This window comes from Tenrec ecaudatus, chromosome 1, assembly GCF_050624435.1.
Source record: "Tenrec ecaudatus isolate mTenEca1 chromosome 1, mTenEca1.hap1, whole genome shotgun sequence".
Taxonomy (NCBI): domain Eukaryota; kingdom Metazoa; phylum Chordata; class Mammalia; order Afrosoricida; family Tenrecidae; genus Tenrec; species Tenrec ecaudatus.
Genome location: NC_134530.1, coordinates 291901996 through 291928268, shown reverse-complemented (window position 1 = coordinate 291928268; position 26273 = coordinate 291901996). Strand labels below are relative to the sequence as shown.

Here is a 26273-nt window from a genome sequence, read left to right as displayed (position 1 = left end):
GAACAGGGTCCACAGGGCCAGATGTGGGAGCTAGCAGCTCCTGTTACTACCCTGGCTTGGGAAACCTCCCACTTTCTGGAAATGCAAATATTTTCTTGGACTTTGATCAAGACCAAGATCAACCCTACCCTCCCCCTTTTCTCACAGAGGCACTTGGTCAGAATGGCAAATAGCGCTCAACTGCCATGCACTCCGCCTCTTTATTCCTTGTTCCATTCGAACCAACTGCTGCAAAAAATCACAAAACTGCCAGATGGAGGGCAGGGCAGTGCTTTCTGTTCAGGCTTCCCTCTCTTTCTTACTCTGGTCGCATCATCATTCCAGGTACAGCAAACTCATTGCAGTCCAGTCAATTCCATATGTAAGTTTTCCAAGGTTGTACAACATTACTGGAACAGACAGCCCCATCATTTTACCTTGAAGCAGCTGGTGGGTTTCAACTGTCAACCTTTCAGCTAGCCATCAAAATTTACATGACAGTGCCTTCAGAGTGGTGAGTCATAGTCTGCAGACACCGTGGGAAAGAATCATTCTTCTGCCTTATTTTCATAAGGTGGGTTACTAGGTAGGCAGGTGTGAGGCAGGTGTAAGTAGAAATCAACTTGATGGCAACAAACAACAACACCGATGTTATTGTTTTGGGGCTGAGGAACTGAGACCTATGAGGCATGGAGCTAAGTAACAGCTACTTCAGGTTTGTTAGGCACTTCGTCGTTGAGCTCTGTTCTAGATACTGGGAATACAGCTAGAAGGAAGGTGGCATCTCTGTTCCTGGGGTTGAGAGATGCGAGGGGTTGGAAAACTTCCTGTCCTGTTAGTAGTGGGTGTAGATTTTGTTTCTGTTGTTAGATGCCATTGAGTCAATTCCAACTCCTAGCCACCCTATGGACAATAGAACGAAACACCACCCAGTCCTGCACCATCCTCTCAATAGTTGTTATGGTTCAGCCCCTTGTTGCAGCCACTGTGTCAATCCATTTACTGAAGGTCTTCCTCATTTTCGCTTATCTCTCTTCACCTAGCAGGATGTCCTTACTCCTCCAGGGACTGATCTCTCACTAACAGTATGTCTAAGGTACGTGAGGGGAAGTCTCACCATTCTTGCTTCTAAGGAGTATTCTGGCTGTACTTCTAACCCACATTTGTTTGTTCTTTTGGCAGTTCATAGTACTTCCAATATTATTCACCAGCATCCCAATATAAATGCATAGATTCTTCTTTGATCTTCCTTTTCAATGTCCAACTTTCACGTGCATACAAGGCCATTGAATATATGACTCAGATGGCTTTAGTCAGTTACACCTTAAGCTTCAAGGTAACATCCTTGCTCTTAAACACTTTGGAGAACACTTTTGAAAGAGGTCTCTGGCTGCAACGCGTGGCCCCTTTAAGGATGAAGAGACGGGGCGCACAGGTGGAAGCCCATGGCCCCTTTAAGCCTTGGCCTATTTGGCAGCAGCTGGAGCCACTATTGAGAACAAGGCAAGAGGCCAGCCAGCACTTCCTGTGGAGGCCAAGGGCTCAGGACCTGAGCAGGCCAAGCTCTGAGTGCTGAGTGAGCCAGCCTCAGAGCCGCACCACCTCCGTGGGCTAAAATGACCTGATGGGCAAGGCCTAGGCCTTCACAGACCAGGTGTGGTTCCTGCGGCCTCCCCGCCCTCTCCCAGACTCTTGCCCACACGGGCCTTGCCACCATGACCCCTGATGTGGGTCTGCAGCCCATCTGGTGCCTGCCCAGGCCCCAGAACTCCTACCCTGCCTGGCCCACCCACCTGAGACCTCACTCCAGGCCCCCTGTCCCAACCCTGGTCCTGCTCCAGGCCCCCTCCCTGCCCAAGACTTTGTTAGTCTGGTTGGTCATGAGGGATGGAAAGGAGGAGGGATCCTGCCCAGGCCCCTGCACCCCATCCAACTTGGGATGATCTGGGTTGATCCAGCCCCCAAGGTGGCTTCCCTCCCACAGGCCCATATACCCAGAACTCCATTGGACCCACTGGGTACGTGAGGCCTCCCCATCAAGGGCTCAGGATATGTGCCCACAGCCTGGAATGGGATCCTAGCTTGCTAGAGCCTCACTCCCCTCCCCTTAAGCCCCAACAACTTAAGATCCCTAGAAAGTGTCTCTTTGTGGGGGCCCTTGTGGGGTCACACTCTGGCTGTGAAGGGCTAGGCTATGGCTTTTGGCACTTGTCTTCTCCATTCTGAATCTTTAGACCATTGGTCCTTCCACGGGGCAGTTCTACAGGAGTAGCAGGGAAATCTATTCGGGAGTGAAGTTGGCCAGATTTGAGTAGGGGTGCCCTGGCAGGGATGCCAACTTGGGAGAAGAGCCCATCTCCCCTTTCTCTTTCCCAGCTGCAAAAAAATTTAAAAAAGGAAGAGGTCTCATAGAGCAGATTTACCCAATGCAATACGTCCTTTGGGTTCTTGACTGGGGCTCGCGTGATCATTTATTGTGGATCGCAGCAAGAAGATAGCACTGATCACTTCAGTATTTTCTCCATTTATCATGATCATGTTGTAGATGACAGGGACATAATTACATATAAATATGTCCCTGGGACCCAACTCCTGGGGAGTCCCAAACAACTTAATGAAAAGGAAAACGAGAGAGAGAAGACAAGCACTCTGAGCCTAGGTTGGAAGGACAGTCCTTTGTGAATAGAGAGCTTCAAGGGTATTGGAGTTCCTGGAGGAGGGCAAAGAGTTTCATACTCAACTATTCAACAAATCATTGGCAGTTGGAACCCACACAGGGGCACCATGGGGGAAAGGCCTGGAAACCTGCTTAAAGCCTATAGAATTGAAAGTCCTATGGAATCCACACATAAGGCACCATGAGTCAGAATCAACTCTCTCGTGCCTGTTTTGGTTTGGGTAGAGGAGCTATTAGAAGCAGTGGGGTATAATGTTGAATCCAAGAAGAGGAAGGATTTGGTCACCATTAAAGTGACTTCTGACCCAATTAATAACAATCATACGGACTTTTGTGGGAGAAAGATGAGGATTTCTATGGCTGTAAATATTTAGTGTCAGAAACCCACATAGACAGTTCTACCCTGCCCTATACAGTCGCTGATTTGGTGTCAACTGGATGGCACTAAGATAGCAACTATCTGCTGAAAGGTTGCCATGTGGAAGAGCTTGTGCCAAGTTCGTTATGGATATGCCTATGATCTTTGTGGGAGACAAAGGTCCTGCTTAAGATTAATGTCTCTGTTGTCAAATCGCTCCATTGTCCAGTCTTGGCTCTATGTCCTTCTAGCTCTATAACCTCAGAAAAATCATTGAACCCCCTTTGTTCTGCTGTGTGTACAAGGGAAGTGAAAAATAGTTCTTAGGTTGTGTGTTCGAGGTTGAGATTGAATGATAGAAAGACCTTGTTGTTGTTAGTCGCCAGCAAAGCAAATTTGATTCCTTGTGACCTTATGCCGGATAGGACAAATTACTGCTAGATCCTATGCAATCTTCCTGCCCATTGGCAGGTGTGAGGTCATTGTTGCGGTTATTGTGCCAGTCCGTGTCATGAAGAGTTTCCCCAGATCCACTATTTTACCAAACATGATGTTTTCGTCTCGCAATTGGTCTTTCCTAACGACATATCCAAAATCAGCATGACAAAATTTTACCATTCTATCTTCTAGGAACATTCTTCGAAGAATGTCCTGGTTCGATTTCCTCCAGGACTGATTTGCTCATTCTTTTGGCCACCCACAGTATACTCAATACATGGTCTTTGCCATCACGGTCATTTGAATGCCTCAATCCTTCTTAGAATCCTGGTCCTCACTGTTGTAAAAACTCCATTTCTCACAGCTTGCTTCAGATCTGCTGAAGTGGAATCTGAGTTCTTGTAGGCCCCAAGGACATGGCATTTGTGTGCCTGCTAGAAGCACTGAGGAACAACGTCTGGCCCATAGTAAATGCTTATAATTGTTCATTGCGATCAGTGTTATTATTTATCATCCCATGTAAACTTTCCAGCACACGCACAGGTCAGGAAACCAAGATTCTGAGCCTGTCAGTGCCTTCACTGAGGCTACCCCTCAGGAGAGGGGAGGGGCTGCATGCAAATCGAATACATGATCAAACCAGTTGGCCTGGGTGGAGGGACTTTCAATGCTAAAATAGGGGAACGGGTTGTTGGGTATGTGGGAGGAAAGGCATCTAAAGAAAATCAGCAGAGTGCTCCGAGGCTCTGGAGTTCTGACTACAAAGACACATAACCCAGGCCTATATATCTTTGGGGGATGTGCAAGACCAGTAATTACAGGTAAAGACATACATCACAGGAAGGGGTTGCACTATAGGGTATACAGCAATGAGAGGGGGGCAATATAGGGATATACACAATAGGAATAGGAGGGATTGGGGCACACATATGACAAGGGCAGATCCTAGATTCAGGATGGCAGCCTAACTTTGAATGTCACTGAGCTGGTTTGACCTGTTTTCTGGGTCTCCATAGAAACCATTATCAGTAGGGTGTAAACTCTTCCTATGGGAACCAAGCTAATGGTCACAAGCATTTAGGGAGAACTAGCCCATTGTCCTTAACAGCAGGGAGGGGGGGACCTCTACCTGCCCTGGGAGCAGACAGTTGTCTGGCCAATGACTGCCTTCAGGGAGGATGTCTCCAAGCATCTGGCCTCCCACGATATGCTGGCAAATAGACTCTAGTGTTTGACATATCTTTGGGGAGACAAATCTGGGGAGAATTCTCTTTATAATTCCACAAACATGATGTAAGGTATCGGTCCATTTGCCTTCATTCCTTTGCATGTGGTGACTCAGTGGTCATAGCACTGTGTATTGAATAAGTGGGTCTTCCCCCATTCACATAATTGTCAAATCACAAGTTACCATAGGTGCACGGGTGTATTTCTTGATTCTCATTTCTACTCCTTGGACTGCCCTCTTAGGAATACCACACTCTTTTGATGATTGTGGCTTTGTTAGATCTCTCGGGAGATCGAGTTGTACCTCGTTAGAAAGAATTCACGCCGGAGCCTGGTTCGTGAACCAAGTGAGTTTGATGAGAGGTAGAAGAAGTTTCAGGTTTTACACAGCACCCATAGGACTCCGCCGACCATGCAGCCTGGCTGAAGCTGCTCGGCGTCACGCAAAGATCTCTCCTTCCCTGCGACTCTCTGCTTTCTGTTAGATCTCTCTCTCTCTCTCTCTCTCTCTCTCTCTCTCTGACTCACTCTCTCTCTCCCTTCTCCCCCTCCCCCTCCCCCACCCCTCCCTTTTCATGGATTCCAGGGGGAGGCGTGGTGGACGACCCCAGATGGACCCCATTGGCTGAATTGAATTCACCTGGCTCAGGTGGGCCGATCCAGGTTTAGCACCCACCCAATCCCACTGGTGGGAAACCTGAGCCTCTGAGCATGTGCAGTGTGCTGCTCTTTGTTCCCTTGCTTGGCACTCTGGGCATGGCTTAAGGGACATCCCATCCCTGCGCTAGTCTGCCTAACAACGTTACAGTACATTTTTAAAGTGGAAAGGATGAAACTTCCTATTTTTAAAAATTTATTTTTTATTTTATTTTGAAACCTCCTATTTTGTTCTTCTTTTTTTCAAGATAGTTTTTACTATTTGAGGCCCTTTGCAATCATGTGAATTTGAGAATTGACTTTCCGTTCCCCTAAAAGGAACATAAAAGCTGTTGGAATTTTTATAGGGATTGCAGATCACTTTGGTCATATTGTCATCTTAACAATATTAAGCCTTCTAATTTATTTATGTCTTCTTTAAATTCCCTCAGAAGTATTTTTAGTATTTGTCTCCCTCATTAAATTATTCCTCAGTCCCATCTACATGTAACCTCCTTTCTGGGAAATGGGCAATGCGACGGTGGGTGAGGGGAGACGCGGGGCAGTGTAAGATAAGATAAAATAATAATTTATAAACTATTAAGGGTTCATGGGGGAGGGGGAGGGGGAGCGGAGAGGGAGGGGAGGGGGAAAAAGGAAAAAGCTGATTCCAGGAACCCAAGTGGAAGACGAATTTTGAGAATGATGAAGACAACGAATGTATAAGGGTGCTTTACTCAAATGATGTATGTATGGATTCTGATAAGAGTTGTATGAGCCCCAATAAAACGATTTATTAAAAAAATTATTCCTCAGTCCTTTAGTTGTTTAGATGGTATTAGAAATGGAATTGTTCTCTTTCTTTCCTTTTCCGATTGTTTGCTGCTGGTGTATGGAAGCACAACATATTTTTAAAGAATCTGTTTATTAGGGACACATACAACTCCCATCACAATCCATATACACATCAATTATGTAAAGCCCATCCGTACATTCATTGCCCTCATCGTTCTCAAAACATTTGCTCTCCACCTAAGCCCCTAGCATCAGGTCCTGATTTTTTCCCTCCCTCCCTGTTCCCCCCTCCCTCATGAACCCTTGATAATTTATAAATTATTATCTTGCCATATCTTTCCCTGTCCGATATCTCCCTTCACCCACCCCTCTGTTGTCCGTCCCCCAGAGAGGAGGTCACATGTAGATCCTTGTAATTGGTTCCCCGTTTCCAACCCATCCTCCCTCTACCCTCCCAGCATCACCACTCACACCACTGGTCCTGAAGGGATCATCTGCCCTTGATTCCCTGTGTTTACAGTTCCCATCTGTACCAGTGTACATCCTCTGGTCTAGGCAGACTTGCAAGGTAGAATTGGGATCATGATAGTGGGGGAGGAGGAAGCATTTAGGAACTTAAGGAAAGTTGTATTTTTCATCATTGCTACATCGCACCCTGACTGGCTTGTCTTCTCCCCGAGACCCTTCTGTAAGGGGGTGTTGTCCAGTGGCCCACAAATGGACTTTGGGTTTCCACTCTGCACTCCACCCCTCATTCACTAAGATATAATTTTTTTTTCTGATGATGCCTGATACCTGATCCCTTCAACACCTCGTGATCGCACAGGCTGGTGTGCTTTGTCCATGTGGGCTTTTTTTGCTTCTGAGCTAGTTGGCTGCTTGTTTACCTTCAAACCTTTAAGACCCCGACTCTATAGCCGGGCACCATCAGCTTTCTTCACCACATTTGCTTATGCACCCATTTGTCTTCAGCGATCAAATCAGGGAGGTGAGCACACAATGATATGAATTTTTGTTCTTTGATGCCTGATAAGTGATGGCTTCGGCACCTCTTGATCACACAGGCTGGTGTGCTTCTTCCATGTGGGCTTTGTTGCTTCTGAGTTAGATGGCCGCTCGTTTACCTTCAAGCCTTTAAGACCTCAGATGCTATTATCTTTTGATAGCCGGGCACCATCAGCTTTCTTCACCACATTTGCTTATTCACCCGCTTTGTCTTCAGCAGTTGTATCAGGAAAGTGAGCCTCATAGAGTGTCAATTTAAAAGAAGAAAGTATTTTTGCATTGAGGGAGTACTTGAGTGGAGGCCCAAGGTCCTTCTGCTACCTTAATACTAAACCTATAAATATGTGCACATAGATCTGTAAGGTCTCTCTCTCCGGGACTAGATTTCAGCCTTGGTCCTTGGCTCCGCGCGAGAAAAATTTTATGCTGAAGCCGGGCTCGTGATCCAAGTGAATTTAATGAAAGTTCAAAGAAGCATCAGGTTTTACGCGGCACCCATAGGATTCCTTTGACCATGCGGCCTGGCAGAGACTGCTCCGGGACACGCAAGGATCTCTCCCCTCCCACGGAGATGACCAGACCCTCTCCCTCTCGGTTCCTGCCTTCTTAAGAGTTCCTGGGGGAGGCGTGGTGAACGACCCCAGGTCGATCCCATTGGCTGAATTGTAGTAACCTGGCCCAGGTGGGCTGCTCCAGGTGTAACGCCCATCTCCACCCACTGACGGGAAAATCCAGCTTTGTCCTTTGCTGGTTCTCCTGGGCATGCGTAAATGGACTTCCCAATTACCTAGGCTAAGCTAACTAACAGATCTATTTCCCCATCCTCATATATAAACATATTTGCCTATGTACATGTCTTTATCTAGAACTCTATAAATGCCCTTTGCCTCCCAGCTCTTTCCTCTATTTCCTTTTTTGACTTTCCTCCTTTCCCACTATCATGCTCAGTCCCCACCAGGGTTTCAGCAATTCCTCTTGGTTACATTACCCTTGATCATGCCCTACCAAGCCTCCCACACCCTCATCACCACCGATTTGGGTCACTTGTTCCTTTATCCCTGGGTTTGTTAACACCACTACCTTTCCCCCCACTTCCCCCTCTCCCATGTCCCCTAGGAACTGTTGGTTCCATTGTTTTCTCCTCCAGATTGTTCATCCAGCCTATCTTATTTAGACAGACCTGAGGAGGTAATAACATGCACAAAAACAAGACAGAGCAAAACCAAGAAACAATATACAGCAAAACAACAACAAACCAATGACAAAAACCAAAACACAATAAGAAAAAAAAGCTTGTAGTTAGTTCAAGGATTGTTTGTTGGCCTTTAGGAGTGTTTTCCAGTCCAGTCTGTTGGGGCACCATGCTGGCTCCAAAGTCCACCTTCAGCATTCCCTGGGGACCTCGCCACTCCAATCCCTTGCTGTTGCACCCCTTTAGTGTTTTGCCTCAGTGTGGCAGGATCATATTGGGTGCAATTCCCACACTGTGTCTCCATTGTTGTCCCCTGTAGGGCTATGAGTCAGTGAGGGGCGCCATGTCTCCTAGTTTGGCTGGCCATGTGGTCCTCTCTGTGAACGGGCTGTTCTAATTGGAAATATCGTCCCCATGGCCTGGTGGTCCAGGATGTGCTCCACTCTCCTCGTTCCCCTTCCTCTGCTCCCGTGTGCTCCGATCAGATATGTCCCTCTCCCGGAGCTTCAGATTCAATGCCGCCCTTTGAAATAAATTCTTCTGGGGGGAGGGGCAGGTGTCGATTTAGTAGTTGGGATTGGGACCGGCCCCTCAAACCTCTCCACTGGTTCCCTACTGCATGCTGGCTTGCTGCATTCACATCTTGGAGCATTGGGTTGAAGTCTGGTCCCTCTTTCCCTGTGGAGATAAAAACAATACCCGCTCCCCTTGGGTGGGTGAGTGAGGCTGAAATTCTTTAAGTGAGGAGACAGCGTCTATTTCCTCCTGAAGAGTGGCCGATGGGTTTGAACCACTGACCTTGCTGTTAGCAGCTACCGGGGTTCCTTACAGTTAGCCGTAGGCACACTAAATGAAGAGACAGTAGGTTAGAAGATAAATGTGGGGAAATCAGTTAAGTGGAATGAGGGGCTCCGGGATGGAGGTTCAATAGGGTGAGTAGAGCGGGCCTCAATGAGGAGGTGGCTCTTGGGCACAGACTCAAGGGCGGGGAGGGAGGGAGTGTGCAGACACATGCGGGGGCAGTTCACGGAAGGCAAACACCCTGAGTCGGAGAGAGGTTGGTGCGCTTGGGAGAGGGAAGCGTTTTGCCCATGTGTTTTTGGTTGGTTAAATTCCTAGCAGAGGAATTATGGGGTCAAAGGAATTGTCTCGATCTCCTTTGAAATTCTCTCATTTCAAAGCCCTGGGATAGAAGAGTGACCGTACCCCAAAAGAAATCTATTCAAATGCAAGAAAATCAAAATGGAAGAAGAGCAGAAAACATAATGGGGCTAAAAATAGCAGTTAGCACCTCTGTTAAGAATTTCTGTGAGAATCTCAGGGGTTTACTGAGTCATCTTCCGCGGTGCCTGTTACAGTGGGCTGGCACAGCTTGGCCACGTGTCACCCCTCCGCGTTCCTGTATCTACTAGGTAGGATCCTTCTTGCCTCTTTGCCAGTGACTTTCAAGTACCAATCAGCTCTTCCCTTTCCACCTTCCCAGGTCCCCTGGGACCTTCCTATTCAGCTCCAATTTCTGATCTAGCTAAAGACATCCCCACTTTCCCACGGACCGTGAGACTAATCGGATGACTTCACCGGAGGCGCGCGACCTTGTGGTTTAGGGGGAGGGCAGTGGCCTTGAAGCACAGGGGGGACCTTCCTCTCTACCCAAGGGAAAGAATGGAGGGAGCTGCAGGGCCAGGGAGCAGGGAGGGTGTGTGGTAAGGGGCTGGCTCCAGGCAGAGGCTAATCAGAGGAGAAGAATCGGTTGGGCCCCGTTACCAAGGCCAGGCAGACTTTATTCTCCAAGTGGTAAGTCATCAAAGGAGGTTTGCTCAGAGTGACAACATGAGGCTGCCTTTCAAGAAGATGTCTGGAGCTGGGGTGATAAATGCTTTTGGAAGGAGGGGAGTTAAGCCAGGGGAACCAGTTAGTTCACTGTGGCAGGAGATATTGTAAGCCTTTCATCCAGTCATTAAGCCAGTGTGTACTGGGGATCATGGGCGTGCTGGGCACTGTGCTCCATCCTGGGAAGGCGTAACCCACACCCCCACCCTCATGGAGATCACATTCTAGCCGGGGACAGAGACAGCTATCCAGTGGAAATCAATTGAGTAGATAGTATATTAACCTGTTTGCAAACCTGTCACTGGAGTCGTAGAACTGCCCCGTATTGTGTCTGAGGAAACAGATTGGCCACCACGTCTCTCTCCCGAGGGGCACCTGGTGGACTGAGATCATACCCTCCTGGTTAGCAGCCACGTGCTTAAGCACCGTGCCACCACCAGGGCCCGTAGATAGTGTGCTTGACGGTGCAGGTGGTCAAGTGGACATGCAGGCAGGAAGGGAACGAGGAGTTTTTCAGAGCCCCGGAGTGGTGTCCATGGTTAAGCATTTGTCTTACTAATGGGAAGGTCGGTGCACTTTGCCTACTCCTAAAGGACCCCCAAAGAAATGCAATCCTTTTCAGAAAAGTCAGGGCCACAAACTGTGGAGCAAAGGTCCACTCTGACATCCCGGGTCACCAGGAACCAGAATCGACTCGAGGGCAACTGTTGTTTGTTTACTAGAAATGGTTGTGGGCTGGGGCCGGGAGGGGGTGGGCGGTGGGTGGTGTGGTTCACAAGTTCCTAAAGAAGAAGGATAGCCAGCTGGGGGAAGGAATGCTCTTGGGGTGACTTGTGAGTGGAGGGGCCCCAAAGGAGGTGGCATGGGAGAGGGAGAAGGTGAGGGCGAGGGAGGTTGGGAGTGTTTGTAGGTAGACTCGGTGAGACGAGGAGCCAGCCAGGAGCACAACAGGTAGTCAGTGATGTTTATGAAGCTTGCGATGAAGGGCAGCAAGAGAAAGCCACCCAGGCAGCACACAGCACGGTACCATCATGGAAGACCCAGGGCGTTCAGGTTATAGGCATGTCTCCCCGATGAGGCTGTCAGCATCTTGAAAGGACCCATTCACACTGGCCAAGCCAAGTGCTGAGCACATTCCAAAATATTCAGTGAATATTCGCAGTTAGAAGGCATTCTTCCTTCATCTTACTGCCCCCAGCCACGGGGAGCTCCCTGCGTGGTGCCTGAGGCTGCTTTTCTATACTTCGCTAGAGGTCCACCACCGCAGCTAGGGAAGCTAACCAAGGGTCTGGCCCCAGGGAGGACTGGGGTTTGGGCCAAGCAGGAGTCCCGCTGTGTTAGCCCCAGTTGACCAGAGAAACAAATTCATAGCCACTTATATGTGTTTTAAAAGAGAACTTTATATCAAAGAAAAATTGTACATTATGAAAACATCCCAGCCCAGTCCAGATCAAGTCCTTAAGTCTGATACTAGCCCATATGTCTGATACCAGTCTATAAATCCCTCTTCCTACTCATGAAACACAAGCAATGATGCTGATGCAGGAAGATCACAGGCCAGTGGGTGGAAAGCCTTGTGGACCCAGTGGTGGTGGAGGCATCCCAGCGCTAGCAGGGGTCTCCAAGTGAGCCCTGCGGCTCCAGGGCTCTAGTGTAGCTCTGTGTGTCTTGTCAGCAGGAATGTCTCACAGGAAGGGAGCTATTGATTTCTGTGGGCACCTCCAAATGAGGTCATCAAGCTGCAACCTGAATGACAGCTTAGACTCCACCCCTCCACAAGTTGACACCAGAGTATGTTGCTCACCTGCTCTTGGGCTGTGTGGCCCCTCCTGGAGTAGGCGTGCGGCAGCCTCCTCCTTGAAAATCCCCTTCTATTTCTGGTGGTCCAGAGTCTCTTGGTCCCTCCCCAGTGAGCACTGCCCAGTGATACCCTGTGGCCTGCCCAGAGAGGGCATCTCATCCGTAAGTGGCTGGGTGCTGTTTATGTCAACATCTACCTCCCACCCCACTTAAGAGCTTGGCGTGCCTCCAACCGTGCCCTACCTGGATGAGGCCCCGATGCCACTGCACTTCTACCGGGACTGGGTCTGCCCCAGCAGGCACTGCATCGTGCGCAATGCCCTGCAGAAGTGGTCGCTCCCCTATCTGAGGTGGGTGCAGCCCTGGGCTGGGCTAGGGTGATGGGCGAGCTGTCTTGTGGCATGTGGGCATGCTCTTAGAGTCCCTTCCCCTAGGGCCACGGTGGGTGCCACGGAGGTGAGCGTAGCGGTGACCACAGATGGCTATGCTGATTCCGTGCGCGGAGACCACTTCGTGATGACAGCCGAGCGCCTGCTGCCCCTCTGAGGTGTGTTGGACGTCCTGGAGGGCAGGGCCCGGCACCCTGGCGTGCTCTACGTGCAGAAGCAGTGCTCTAACCTGCTTACCGAGCTGCCCCAGCTGCTGCCCGACTTGGAGCCCCACGTGCCCTGGGCCTCCGAGGCTCTGGGTGAGAGGGGGCGACTGGGGCAGAGGGCAGTCGTTGAGAATACACAGCAGAAGCACACACCAAGCTTCTACACTGACAGCTCGGTGACATTGATTTTCTTGGCCCACACCCACCACCCCATGGCCAGGGTCAGGCCCTGCCGCCCTGGAAGCCTTGACTGTTGACCGACTGCAAAGGATTAGTGCTCTAACTTTTGCCTGTGGGGGGCTGGGCCCACTCCCCAAGCCCTCCAAACCATGGCCTCTTCGCCACTTTTCCCTGGGATGCCCCTCGCTCGCATGCAGTACCCCTGCCCACATCCTGTTGGGTGTTATCCCAGACCCGACCTGCAGGGGACAACCACTCCTAACTCTCCTCCTCTGTCCTGCAGGGAAGATGCCAGACGCGGTGAACTTCTGGCTGGGGGAGGCGGCCGCAGTGACGTCCTGTAGGTGTCTCTGGGATGCAGGGACAGGGAGGAGCCAGGATGGGGCCAAGGGTGGGAGGCTGGCCTGGAGGGTCGGTCTACAATTCTGCGAACAGAGGAGGAACGGCGTTGCAGCGTGGTGGGTGGGATGACTTTGGTGTGGGGGCGCACTAGACATCTCTCAGAGGGCACGTTGGCCCCGGAGGTGAACTTGGGAGAACCCTATGCGTGGATATTTACCTCTTTCGAGAGATGACCCGCATGGGGCGTGTGGTGAGTGCCAAGTCCCTGGTGGCTGGGATCTGGAATGCCCTCCACCCCAGACCCCCCCTGGGCATCTCCTGGAGTCTGGTTTGACTATGTCGTTGAGAATACACAGAGCAAAAGCACACACCAAGCTTCTACGCTGATAGCTCAGTGACATTGATTCAGTCCCTCTAGTTGGTTCAAACGTTCTCACCCTCCCTTCCCGAGTTCTTCTCCCTGAGGAAAATGAGGGGGCTTCAGAAACTGTGTAGAAAATAATGGGATTCCCCCTCCCCCCTTATAAATTCATTGTCCTCCAGGATCCTGGCTGTTCATTGAAGAGGCTGTTTTCAGTCTGAGCCCGGATGGAGTTTAAAAGAGCACCATGCTCATGGCAGAGGGATGGAGATCCTTTACTGGCTAAGTTGAACTAGTACTGGGCGTCAAGGAGACATCAGGGGACACTTTGGATGGAAGGTTGAAATCTTTATTCGCAGGACTTTCTCGTTTTTACACCCCTGGCTGTCTTGAGGCGCAAGGCTCTGGGTGGGCAGGTTCTGCCTCTCATGTGCCCTGCTCCGCCAAATCTGCCCAGGACCTTCTTTGTGTTGGCAGTGCACAAGGACCACTACGAAAACCTCTACTGTGTCCTCTCTGGAGAGAAACATTTCCTGTTTCACCCGCCCAGCGATCGACCCTTCATCCCCTATGGTAGGGCTGGGACCTGCCTTACGCATGGGCCCCAAACCAGAGGAAGGGTAGCGAGGCTTCCCTGCCTGTGTCCCTGGGGCCAGGCAGCCAACAGGAGAGGCTGGGAGGAGGTGTGAGGGGCTGGGAGCACTCTTTGCTGAGCTCCCCCTTTTTCTCTGGCATCAGAGCTGTACACCCCAGCAACCTACCGACTCACTGAGGCGGGCACCTTTGAGGTGTTGGATGAAGAGGCAATGTAGAAGGTGTCCATCTTGGCCCTGGGCCTCAGGGAGGGGCAAGCTCATCCATCTCTGAGGAGCAAGTGGGCCCCAAAAGTCCTGGGAAGGTGGCCCCTTCCTCCGTAAGGTCCCACCTTCTGGGGCTGGCTTCCCAGGGCGGATGGAGCGGGACCTTTGGCCCTTACCGTTGGCAAGGCCAAAGGCCGAGTTCCCCGGTCCTGCTCCGTCCCCAGGTGCCCTGGCTTCCACTGGATCCCTTGACACCAGATCTGTCCCGGTACCCACAGTACCGTGGGGCCCAGGCCCTCCGCTGCACCATGCAGGCCGGCGAGATGCTCTACCTGCCGGCCTTGTGGTTCCACCACGTGCAGCAGTCCCAGGGCTGCATTGCTGGTGAGGAGCTGCTGGCCTCGGCCAGCGGGTGGGCTGGGGAGGCTCTGGGTCAGAGCTGGGCCACCCACTCCTGTGCTTGCTCTCCCCACAGTGAACTTCTGGTACGACATGGAGTATGACCTCAAGTACAGTTACTTCCAACTGCTCGACACCCTCACCAAGGCCTCAGGCCTGGACTAGTGGAGCCCCCAGGGAACGTGCCCTCCCACAGCTCAGGGGGCACTCTGGCTCCTCCCCAGATAGGCCCCCACAGAGACACCCTGCAATCTGTCTTACCCAGAACCCCGTTTGGGTTGGGACGGATCCTAGAGACTATCGTGGGTGATAGGAGGAGGACCAGGAAGTGCCAGGCAGGTGTCTAGGTCAGGGTTCCCAGAAAGCTGCCACGCAGGTGAAGCAGCCCCGTGGGTGGAGGCCAGCTGCGGCGTCCTCCCTCCTCTGTAAAGCTGTGAAGTGGACATAATGATGGTCCCTACCTTTCTGGCTGCCCTGGGGCCTGGAGAGGGTTTCTGTAAGGGCCCGCTCGCTCGCTCGAAAGACATGCTCAATAAAGCCGGGGAGGCTCCATGTGGTACCTGCCCCTTGTGGCTTTCTGTGTCTCCAGGAGGGCAGGGAGGGTTCAAATGGAAACGTCAGAGAGAGGAGCTAGCTCCCTGTCTGTCCAGGGACCACAGCTTGTACTCCGGTCTGGCCGGCAGGCCAACCCTGTTTTAACTCTCTGCCAGGGCTCATTGACTGGGACTCTGGTTTGCTTCGCGATGGGGTTGGTGGCCTGGGGACGAGCCTGTGTCTCCTAACCAGCACAGGGACCAGGGTTAAAGAAACTGCCCCACCCCCACCCCTGGGCTGCTCCTCTGCAGAAGGAACTGGCTTTCTCATGCTGCCCCCACAAAAGGGGAGATGAGCCCCCTTCCCCTGGGTGCCCACCTGGAGCTCCAGTCCTGACCATCTCTGGGGACCCAGGTGGCCCAGGCCCTGGCTTTGAAGAGCTGTTTTTAGTAACAGCCACTCCCCTGCTGTGATGATAGGCTCCGGATACACCCCTCCTCCGGGTCTGCTTCAGTGGAGACTGGGCATTCCTGTCCTTCTGGTACCTGGATGTTGCTACAAGCCTTGTTGGTGGGGACTCTGCCCTTGCCCTACCTCTGGCGGCTGCCCAGACTTGTGGCCCCTCCAACCATACCTTCCTGTCCTGCTCACACGGGTGGTTGGTGAGCTGTCCTGGAAGCAGGACCCAGCTGGGCAGGCCCAGGTGGTGTCTGCTGGGGGCAGTGGGTTTTCCAGGAACCCAGCAGGGGTGGGGGACCTTGAGCCCATGGGTGGGTGTCAGTAGCCCCAGTATAGGCTGAGGTGCCACATTTCTTGGGCAGGGTGTGGAGCTTGGGCGGAGCGGAAGATGCAGGTGGGAGGGGCTAGGGAGGCCAGTTGGGACATACTTGGATTTTGGCTTAAAACCCCATAGTCCTCGGCCCAGTGGCTACTGCTGCCTTTGCTCGCCCCGCGTGGGACCCCCAGCCTCATGGCTCTGGTAAGACTGGCATGGCACTGGAGCCCACTCTGACCCTTCCTCCCCACCTGAGTCATGGCTAATGGTTTCTCTGGAGGGCTGTGGCCACGGTGGTCTTCAGGTGTAGGGGGCGTGTTTGCCAGCTTTGGGTAGGGGCATGGCTGGGCTGCGGATCCACAGAGCTTCTAGGCAGGGAGAGGCTCCTGGCTGCTCCCCTGCTCCCTCTGAGTCAGTTGCCTGGGCTGTCGGGGCCTGAGAATGATGAGATGGGTGACTTTCCCGGGTTCTTTCTCTGCCAGGAACCCCTGGGTGCATGCAGCTGGGACTTCCAACGACAGCTGGGAGGCCAGTGAAAGGGTGTGCTGACACACGCTCCCTGGCCCCAGCGCACCTGGCAGGGCTTCAGCCCAGAGCCCGGGGTGGTTTGGGATGGAGTCCTGGGGTCCTTTGTTCCTCTGCCCTCGGAGAACCTGGAGGGCGCAGGGCTTTGCGCCCATGGGCTGCCTGGCCTGGTAATCTCCCACCTGCCCCAGCACAGAGGTGGCTTCCAGAACTGCCTTTGACCAGGGGTGGGATGCACAGGGAGGAGCGAGTGAGCAAGCAGGAGCTTAGTCCTAGCAGGCCGCTCCCTCCATGCCCTTCTGTATGCCCACCCAGAGCTTTGTAAGCAAGGGCATGGGCTGGGGCAGACAGGTGGCAAGATAGGAGCCTGCTGGTTCCAGGAGAGGGAAGCGGAGAGCACAGCGATCCTGCCTCTGGGTCTCCGGCCAGTTGCTGGGTCACCTCTCCATGCCTCCGCCTCCTCGTGAGGCAGCGTAGTAGTCGGCTGAGTTAATGTATGGATAGCCCTTGGGACAGACCTGTCATGGGCATTGTGTAAGTTCCTATGGACGTGCCCTGTCTCTTCTAGACTCGGGGTTCTGGGTGGCCTTGGCCCTGTTGGTGCAGGGTGAGCCCTCACAGGTGCCCCAACCTCCCTTCCATCGCCTGCGGCCTTTGGTCATGTCATCCCACAGCAAGCTTGTCCCCTCCCCGCTGCTCTGCAGGCCAAGTTGCCCGGGACCTGCCTGCTCACCATTCGTGTGCTGCAGGCCCACAGCCTGCCTGCCAGGGACGTGGGTGAGTTGACCGAGAGAGGAGAAGGGAACTGAGGTTGCAATTGGAGCAGGGCAGGGACGGTGGGAGGTGGCAGGAGGGCTGGGCCTGCGAGGTCCTGGGAGGAGGGGCTGCAAAGAGTGATGGGCAAGGGCTGGTGATGGAGGGTGGGGCTTGGTGCGTCCCCAGGGATCCCTCTGGTGGTGAACTCTGCGTGGCTTGGGGGAGAATTGGCCCTCATTTCTTCTCCTCCAAGTGACCCACCGTGACTTCTATGTGACCCTGTGGCTGCCCACGGCCTGCAACCACCAGCTCCAGACGTGCACGGTCAACAACTGCAGAAACCCTGTCTGGAACCAGAGCTTCCACTTCCAGGTGCACAGCCAGATCAAGGTGGGCCTGCCTCAGCCCAGCCCTGCGTACCCCCAGCGCCACCCCCACCCCACCCCCCACCCCATGGCCCTGTCCCGCTGCTCCCCTTCCAGAACATGGTGGAGCTGAAAGTCTTTGACCAGGACCTGCTGACCAGCGACGTCCCCATGCTCTCAGTGCTGTTTGACGGGGGCACTCTGCTGCCTGGGGAGTTCCGGCGCCAGAGCTTCTTGCTGAGCCTGCAGGCAAGACTCCACATGGGCGGCCACCCTCGGTACCACCAACGGGATGCTGCTTAAATGCCCCTCTTCAAAGAACTTGTTTACAGACCATGAGGTCAGGTTTCCCTGGTGCCCGAGGCCCTTGTCAACCAGGACCTGCTTCCCGAGGAGCGGCCCCCTCCTCAGGGCCACATTATGGACAGCAGCCCTCCCCGCATTGGCACCCCTGGCTGGCATCTGGGTTGGAATCTGCACATACCCACACTGACACACACACTCACACTCACATTCACACCCACACGCAGCCTCACACACATACACAGGTACACTCACACGCAAGCACACACACTCAACCACTGTCACACTCACACATGCACAGCCATGTGGATACACATGCACACACACTCACATGTGCACACAACCACTCACATGCATGCCCACATACATGCACACGTCTTACCTTTATAACTTGCTTTTTCAGGGTGGGGAGCGGTTTGACGTTGAATTCCGCCTGCGGAGTGTGTGAGTTGGGGGTTGCGGGGGTCAGGGGAGTTGGGGGTTGCGAGGTAGGGAGAGGGGCTCTGGGTCAAATCTGTCCCTTCTGGAAGGAGAGAGCCTCGTGCGCTCAGGGCTGGTGTCCTTCCCCGGGGACCCTCTGTGGTTGGAAGGACTGCCTAGGCTTCCTTGGGGGCAAGAACCTGACCCCCGCTCATGGCTTTTCCCAGGACAGACTGTGCGGAGCAGCTCACCAGCAACGGTGTCCTAGTGGTGAGTCAGATCATTGTAGTGATTGATTCAGGATCATAGTAGTGATTCGGGATCATAGTGGTGACTTGGGATGGTAATGGTGACTTAGGATCATGGTACTAATTCGGGATCATAGTAGTGATTCGGGATCATAGTAGTGCTGTGTGATCATAGTAGTGTTTTGGAATCATAGTAGTGTTTCGGGATCATAGTAGTGCTTTGGGGTCATAGTAGTGCTTTGTGATCATAGTAGTGCTTTGTGATCATAGTAGTGATTTGGGATCATAGTAGTGCTTTGTGATCATAGTAGTGCTTTGGGATCATAGTAGTGATTTGTGATCATAATAGTGCTTTATGATCATAGTAGTGCTTTGGGATCATAGTAGTGCTTTGGGATCATAGTAGTGCTTTATGATCACAGTAGTGATTTGGGATCATAGTAGTGCTTTGGGATTGTAGTGGTGAGTGACACACCCTCCCTCAGGCCATCTGCTCACCTGCCCTCCTGGCTGCAAGTCTGTCTGGACCAGGAAAGAGCAAAGTGGGAGGGGCTATGATTTCCAGAGGACATGGGACTGAGGAGCAGGAACCGCCGGCTGTAGGGGAAAGGGTAGTGGTGAGGTATCCTTGCGTGGGAGGGGCGGCATATGAATCTTCTCTTCCCAACACAGGCCCGTGAGCTTTCCCGCTTGCATGTGCGGCTGAAGGAGGCTGGGGACCAGAAGGGTGAGTCTCCCAGGTCACCATGACAGCCCTGGCCCTCAGCCTATGTCTTCCCCCTTCCTCAGCTGCCCATCCTGTAAGAAGCTGCCAGCCACCTTTAGCCTCCGAAGGCTAGGGGCTGGGGGTGAAACTGCCCGGGATTACCAAGACCTGGTCTTTTCCCATGACCCTGCTCCGAGGGGGCTGGGCTAGGGGTAACTCCTCCCATCCTCTGCCAGCCACAGGGGCGGGAGACACCTCACGGGCAGGGAACCCCCTCCCACCCCTACCTCGGTTCCTTTCTCCAGAGTCAAAGGGAAAAGTTCAGCTTGTGGTGCCCGGATCCTACGAGGGATCTCAGGAGGCCACCGTAGGCAGTGACTCCTTCCGCTTCCACTTCCCCACCTGCTGGGAGCAGGAGCTGAGTATCCACCTGCAGGTAGGGTGCCCCCCCCCACTGACCCCCTGGAATTCAGGCCCACAGGGCCGGGTGGTACCCCTGCTCTGAGACTCGGGTAAGTGTACAGTTTTAGTCCCCTTGCAGAACGCCCCCCAGGAGCAACTGAAGGTGCCACTCAGGGCCCTGCCATCAGACCAGCTCGTGAGGCTGGTCTTCCCTACGTCCCAGGTACTCTTCACTCAGAGGAAGAGACCTTGATGTGGGGGAGGGACAGGGCCTCAGGCCAGTGCGGGGGTGGGGGCAGGGGGTGACTCCTTCTCTCCCTTTTCTTTTGGGCCAAGCCCCTGGGCTGGGCTGTGGGGGTGCATCCCTGTGGAGATGACTGGGGCATCCCAGGGCCGAAGTTGGGGTGGAGGTGCCAGCCTTTCTGAGTGGTGTTTTGCTGGTTTGCAGGAGCCTCTGATGAAGGTGGAGCTGAGAAAAGAAGACAGGTGAGAGGCTGGGCTGGGGGAGAGCAGCCGGGGGAGGGTGGGCGCTACGTGCAGCTGGGTGGCCTGGAGGACCGAAAGCAAGCGGGTGGCTGCAGCAGGGAGCTCCCAGTCTTGGGAAGGTGCTCAGAGCAGAGAGGGTCCTTCCTCAGCCTTGTAGTCTGCGTGTGGCCTCACTGGGTGGGAGAGAGGTGGGGGCTGAGGAGAGTAACACGCCTGGTTTGAGGAGCACAAAGACCAGAAGGAAGCAACCTTTTGGGTGGAAGCAACGTGGCTGGGCCTTCAAGAACTTTTGCTGGCCCTCGGTGTCTAGGAGCATAAGCAGCCCCAACTTAAAGGCCTTTGTTCCTTCTCAGCCCCCGTGCCCCCTCCCCAGTGTAGCCCTGGTCCAGCATTGCAGGGGAGGGAGAAGCTGAGACTCAGGGCCACCTTTGGCCACAGGGACACCCTCATCTGCCGGCTGGCCTTGCTGTCATGCCGGGTGTGTTGGTGTGGCTCTGGGCCCACCATCCCCCTCTCACTCTCCAAGCTTCAGCACGCAGGCTGAAGGGAGAGAAGAGATGGACGTGGATCTTGCAGGGAGATGGGCCCAGTGTCCTCTTTTCTGACGAGGATGAGCACTGCCTCACTGTCCGTCCATCCCCCCACCCCACCCCCAGACCAGGGGAGCTGGCCGTGCACCTGGGCTTCGAGCTGTGTGCTGAGGAGCAGGCCTTCCTGAGCAGGAAGAAGCAGGTGGTGGCCAAGGCCCTGCAGCAGGCCCTGCAGCTGGAGGGAGACCTACAGGAGGACGAGGTCTGTCGGGCTGGGCAGGAGTGTGGGGGTCTCAGGCCGAGTGTTGAGCTGAGTGGGCCTCCACACTTCCATTGCCCGACCAGGGTTGGTTGTAAGGCGGACTTGTATTTGCCTCTCGTCTGCCCACCTACCCCCCTTGTACTTCCCGGAGCTTTCTTGATGTTATCTTGGGCCCGATGCGGCTGAGCAGTGTCAGAACCACGGGCCCCACCAGGGGTAGCTACCCTTCTCTGGGCGTTGGCCCGTGACCTGGAGCTGATTTTAAGACTGGGCCTCTCAGACAACTCGGTGGACATCTGGCCAGGCCTCTCTGCTGGTTGGGCTGGCTCCTAAGGAAATGAGCTCCTTGCAAGGGGAGAGGGACGTTGATTTAGGGGTTTTGAGGTGAGCCTGTGTCTTTTAAGAAGTGACCGCCGTACTCCCCAGGCTGGGGATGGGGAGATAAGGCCTGTGGCCTGTACGCTCCCTGGAGTTTTCAAAACCCGAAAGGACCCACCCTGCTGAAGGAGGTTATCCTGACATGACTCTCCTCAGCTGCTCTGACTCAGACCTGCTCCATGGGTCCCCACCAGACTCTGACCTACGCTAACTTGGTGGTGGGGCCAGGGGCAGGGGACTGAGTGGCCACTTGACTTGCTGTGTTCTCCTCCTGTGGTTTTTACTGCCCGGCGCACCCTGACCTCCCCTCCACCAACTGGAAGTCCCCGCAGGGCCTCCCTTGAGCCCAGCTGTACTCTGCCCTTCCAGGTCCCAGTGGTGGCAATCATGGCTACTGGTGGAGGGGTCCGGGCAATGACTTCCCTGTATGGGCAGCTGACCGGCCTCAGGGAGCTGGGCCTCTTGGACTGCGTCTTCTACATCACAGGGGCCTCGGGCTCCACTTGGTGAGCAGGCTGAGTGTGGGATCTGGGGGTGAGTGGGCAGAGGCAGGGGTGCCTGTGATAAGGCTTCTTCAGTACCCCCTTGGCCTCCCTGACTAGATTGGAAGGTCTGCGAGAAGGCAGGTGGCAGGTGCGATATGCCCAAGGTGCCCCATGGGCTTCGGCTGTCTCCATGGAGCTGGAAGGCACCTGCGGGCTGCTGCCCTGGGAGAGAAGGTCCGAAGGGGTGTGAGGTCTCGGGGGACTCTTAGAGGAACCTGTCTGCCCCCGACCTCTGGCTTTGCCTAGGACCTTAGAAAACCTCTACAAGGATCCAGAGTGGTCGCAGAAGGACCTGGGGGGCGCCACCGTACTGCTGAAGACGCAGGTGACCAAGAACAAGCTGGGCGTGTTGGCTCCCAGCCAGCTGCAATGGTACTACCAGGAGCTGGAGGAGCGCGCTCGCCTGGGACACCCGGCCTGCTTCACCAACCTCTGGGACCTCATCAATGAGGCCATGCGACATGATGGGGTACAGAAGGGCGGCCCATGGGGACGGGCCTGGACCTGGAGGCAGCCCTGCTGGGTAGCAGGGCGAGGGGAGATCTCCAGAGACCAGGCAGCAATGGGTTTACACGGAGTTATCTCCCTACAGCCTGATGTCCACAAGCTCTCGGAGCAGCGACAGGCTCTGAGGCACGGCCAGAAACCTCTCCCCATGTACTATGCCCTCAACACTAAGGGGCACGGCCTGTCCACCTTTGAATTTGGAGGCAGGTCGAGGCAGCTGGTTGAGGCCCCGGGCGGCCAGGGGTCGGGGCAGGGGTGGTTGGGATGGTGTGGGGAGGCAGTTTTTCATGCCCTTCTCATTACACTCTGGTCCGGGACCCGAGTGAATCCAGACACCCATGACCCCAGAGTCACTTGGACTGGAGGGGAGTCGCCCCGTCCTTTGTGGCTGCCCTGCGTGGGTTCGGGTGGGCAGGAGGGTGGTGGCCAACAGCGGTCCCTTCCCACCGCAGAGTGGTGTGATTTCTCCCCCTACGAGCTCGGTTTCTCCAAGTAAGGTGCCTTCATCCCCTCCGAGCTCTTCGGCTCCGAGTTCTTCATGGGGCGGCTGATGAAGAGGATGCCTGAGTCCCGCATCTGCTTCCTGGAAGGTGAGGGGGTCTTGGAGAGAGAATGGGGGAGGGGAGGTTGTTTCTGGGGGAGCCCCATCACTGAGGCGGGCAGAAGGGAAGGGTCAGGCTGTGACAAGAATGGGGGCTCTCGTCCCCTTGTGTCTGCGCTCCCAGGTATCTGGACCAACCTATATGCAGCCAGCCTCCAAGACAGCTTATACTGGTCCTCGGAGCCCAGTCCATTCTGGGATCGCTGGGCTCAGACCCTGACCAGCTTGGGTAGGTGCCCAGGCTCCGGGGCTGTTGCTGGGGGTGGGCATGTGACTCCCAGCTCTGTGTGTGTGTGGTGGTGGGGGCACTGGTCTCAGCTCTTTCCCTCTCCGGGGTCACTGCCCTCAGACTGGGCTAGCACCCACGCCCCACTCCCTGGCTGTGCAGACAAGGAGCAGGTCCCAGTGCTGAAGATGGAAGTGCCACCCAGCCTGGCTGGGAGGATCGGGGAGTTGTTCTCTGGCCTCCTGACGTGGCGCCCGCTTGCCCAGACAACCCACAACTTTCTGCGTGGTCTCCAGTTCCACAAAGACTATTTCCAGCACCCTCACTTCTCCTCCTGGAAAGGTAGCTTCTCCCACCGGGGCCCAGCCCCCTGATGTCTTCCCAGAGCTGTGGGCCTTGGCTCTAGGCCCCTCCTGGGCCCCTCACCTCACCCCTTGGCTCCAGGCCTTCCATGTGTGGCCCCACGGGATGTGGGAAGTAGAGTTTCCTGCTTTCTCCTTCAGCTGGGGCTGGAGGTTGCTTCAGGGCTGGGGTCAGGTGGGTGGGGCCTGAGGGTGGAGTCTTTTTCCAGGAGCAGCCAGTGACTGCCACTGACCAGGGGAGCAAGCGTGGTGTCCTCAGCACCCGTGCTCAAGGTTGCCCTCCCACCCCGCCCACCTCTCCAGACACCAAACTGGATGGACTCCCTAACCAGCTGACCCCTGGGGAGCCCCGTCTGTGCCTGCTGGACGTGGGCTACTTTGTCAACACCAGCTGCCCGCCCCTCCTGCAGCCCACCCGGGACGTGGACCTCATCCTGTCGCTGGACTACAACTTAAATGCCGCCTTTCAGGTGGGGGAGCTGATGAGTGGCACCCGAGGATGCTAGGGCGGCTTCACAGTGTGTGCCTTGCTGGCTTCCTCCCAACCCTACGAGACAGGGACCCACATGCTATGGGCTGAGCTGTCCAGAGAAACAAAAGCAGCAACACTCCTCTGTGTAGAAAGAAAGAGCTTTAGATCAAGAAGTCATTTTAGATCAGCAAGGCATCCCAGCCCAGTGTGATTCAAGACCATGCTAGTCAGAACCTTCCTCAGCCTCTGTGTAGCTGCAGGCAGATAATGCCCAGGCTGGCATGAACATGGCCGAGTCGGCGGCTCTCCAGGCTGGTGGCCCCATGGGGCCGTCTCTGGAGACAGAATCTCAGCGAGGAGGAAGAGGCTCATAGCATCTCCCCTTCCTTCCAAGGAGGGATCACCAGGCTTCCACCTGAGTGACAGGTGGGACTCCACCCCTGCACTTTCACGCAGGTCCAAGTGGACATAATATCTAACCACCACACCATGTCAAAAGAACCAAACCAGGATCCCCACCATGGAGTCCATGCTGACTCACCGGGTCCATCTTGGTGTGTTTCTGAGATCGAACTGCTTACGGGAGTAAAAATGCCCACAGAGCAGTTTGCACAGGAAATCAGCCTCTAACAACCAATGGGTCAGTAGGCACAATTGTATGGCGATAAAATAGTAAAGGTCTAGTAAAGTCATAGAGGCTAGGAGAGATAGGGGAGCGAGAGTACAATAAAGGAGTCAGGCACGTTTTATGATAGCATGCTCACCTCAGCTCCTCTTGATGGACCACGAGGAAGTGGGGGAAGAGAGAGCATCTGTATTATCTTGGGGTAGTTACAGGTAGCCTTAAGACATGCATACTCAGTAGTTACATACGTCACAAGGTGGGTGGGATCGACAGTAATGCTGAGTTCACAAGTGAGGAAGCCTAACAGCTGCATTGGGGGAAGCTGAGAGGGGGGCTGGGCGACAGCAGGAAGAGAGAGCCAGAGGATGTCTGCCTCTGTAGGGAGATCAGACCAGCCATGTGCTCACTTGAAGGCAGCATGGCTGTTAAGGGAGAGTCTGTGGCTACCAACGTGGAGGCACAAGTTCAGGAACGTGGTGCTCGGCCCTCTCTCCATGGAGCAGCGGGTGGTTTCCCAGTGCTGAACCTGCAGAACCTCGCCCAGCACATAACTGCTTCACCACCAGCACTCCCTGTGAAAAGAACTGGGGTTTCATTCACGCTCCATCAGGGGGCTTTCTCCGCAATGGGGAGAGGATGTGATGGTGAATCTGGTTGGCTGCACCTGCACCCCGGCTGGTTGCAGGCCGTCGACACCTCAGCGTTTAGTTTCTGTGTTAATTTAGTGAGAGGTGTGTGCCCTTCATGGCTGGCCTCAGTGATGGCTACAGTCCGTTTGGTGGAGCTCTGAGGGGCTGCGGCACGGCTGTCCACTCCGACTGATGCTTGGTCCTATGTGACGTCAGTGTCCAGGACCAAGGGAGCCCAAGGCTAGCCCTCTCCTGCCCTCTGTGCCCCTGCAGCAGCTGCAGCTGGTGGGCCGCATGTGCCAAGAGAAGGGCATCCCGTTCCCGCCCATCTCTCCCAGCCTCGATGAGGAGCGCCAGCCTCGGGAGTGCCACAAGTTCTCTGATCCCGGCCGGCCTGAGGCCCCAGTCATTCTGCACTTCCCCCTGGTCAACGACTCCTTCCGGGACCACTCAGCCCCTGGTGAGCCAGCTTGCCGCCACCCCCTTCTTGGTGTCCCAGCCTCCCCGACCCAGCAGACCCGCCCTCCACCCCAGCACCCTGCCCCTCCATGCCCACGATGTGCTCTCTGCACAGGGGTCCCTAGGACACCCGAGGAGCAGGAGGCCGGCCGGGTGAACCTGTCTCCGTCTGACTCCCCCTACCACTACTCAAAAGTGACCTATAGCCAAGAGGACTTGGACAAGCTTCTGGGCCTGGCCCACTACAACATCTGCAACAACCAGGAGCGGCTGCCGGCTGCCCTGCGCGAGGCCGTGCGGAAGAGGAGGCAGCGCTGACAGCCCGCCCCGAGTGACACCATGCCTCAGCCTCAGAGAGCCATCCCCCAGTGTTCTGGGGCCTCGGAGGGCCTGGTTGGCCCCAGCAGCACCCTTCCTAGCCTTGGGTGTATGCCCTGGTACCCCAGACGGGGCAGGAGCTGCCAGCACCTCACAGAGGGCCATCTGCACTGTGAACTGAAGCTGTGACTACGGGCTTGCCACAGCTCAGCAGCTGCTCTGGTC

General features: G+C 54.6%; 1 protein-coding gene across 1 annotated transcript; it reads left to right on the top strand.

Annotated features, from left to right (window-relative positions):
* The first annotated feature begins 12195 nt into the window (after positions 1-12195).
* On the top strand, positions 12196-26048 carry LOC142440741 (cytosolic phospholipase A2 beta-like). The gene is made up of 22 exons (XM_075543003.1): positions 12196-12287; positions 12510-12625; positions 12996-13052; positions 13893-13988; positions 14154-14218; positions 14440-14599; positions 17017-17055; positions 17458-17594; positions 17687-17818; positions 19213-19267; positions 19552-19682; positions 20508-20602; positions 20791-20878; positions 21674-21810; positions 22096-22318; positions 22442-22559; positions 22854-22946; positions 23082-23186; positions 23346-23525; positions 23849-24015; positions 25554-25731; positions 25846-26048. Exons 1-22 carry the CDS (start codon positions 12196-12198, stop codon positions 26046-26048), a joined length of 2667 nt encoding a protein of 888 aa, XP_075399118.1.
* The last annotated feature ends 225 nt before the right edge of the window (positions 26049-26273 follow it).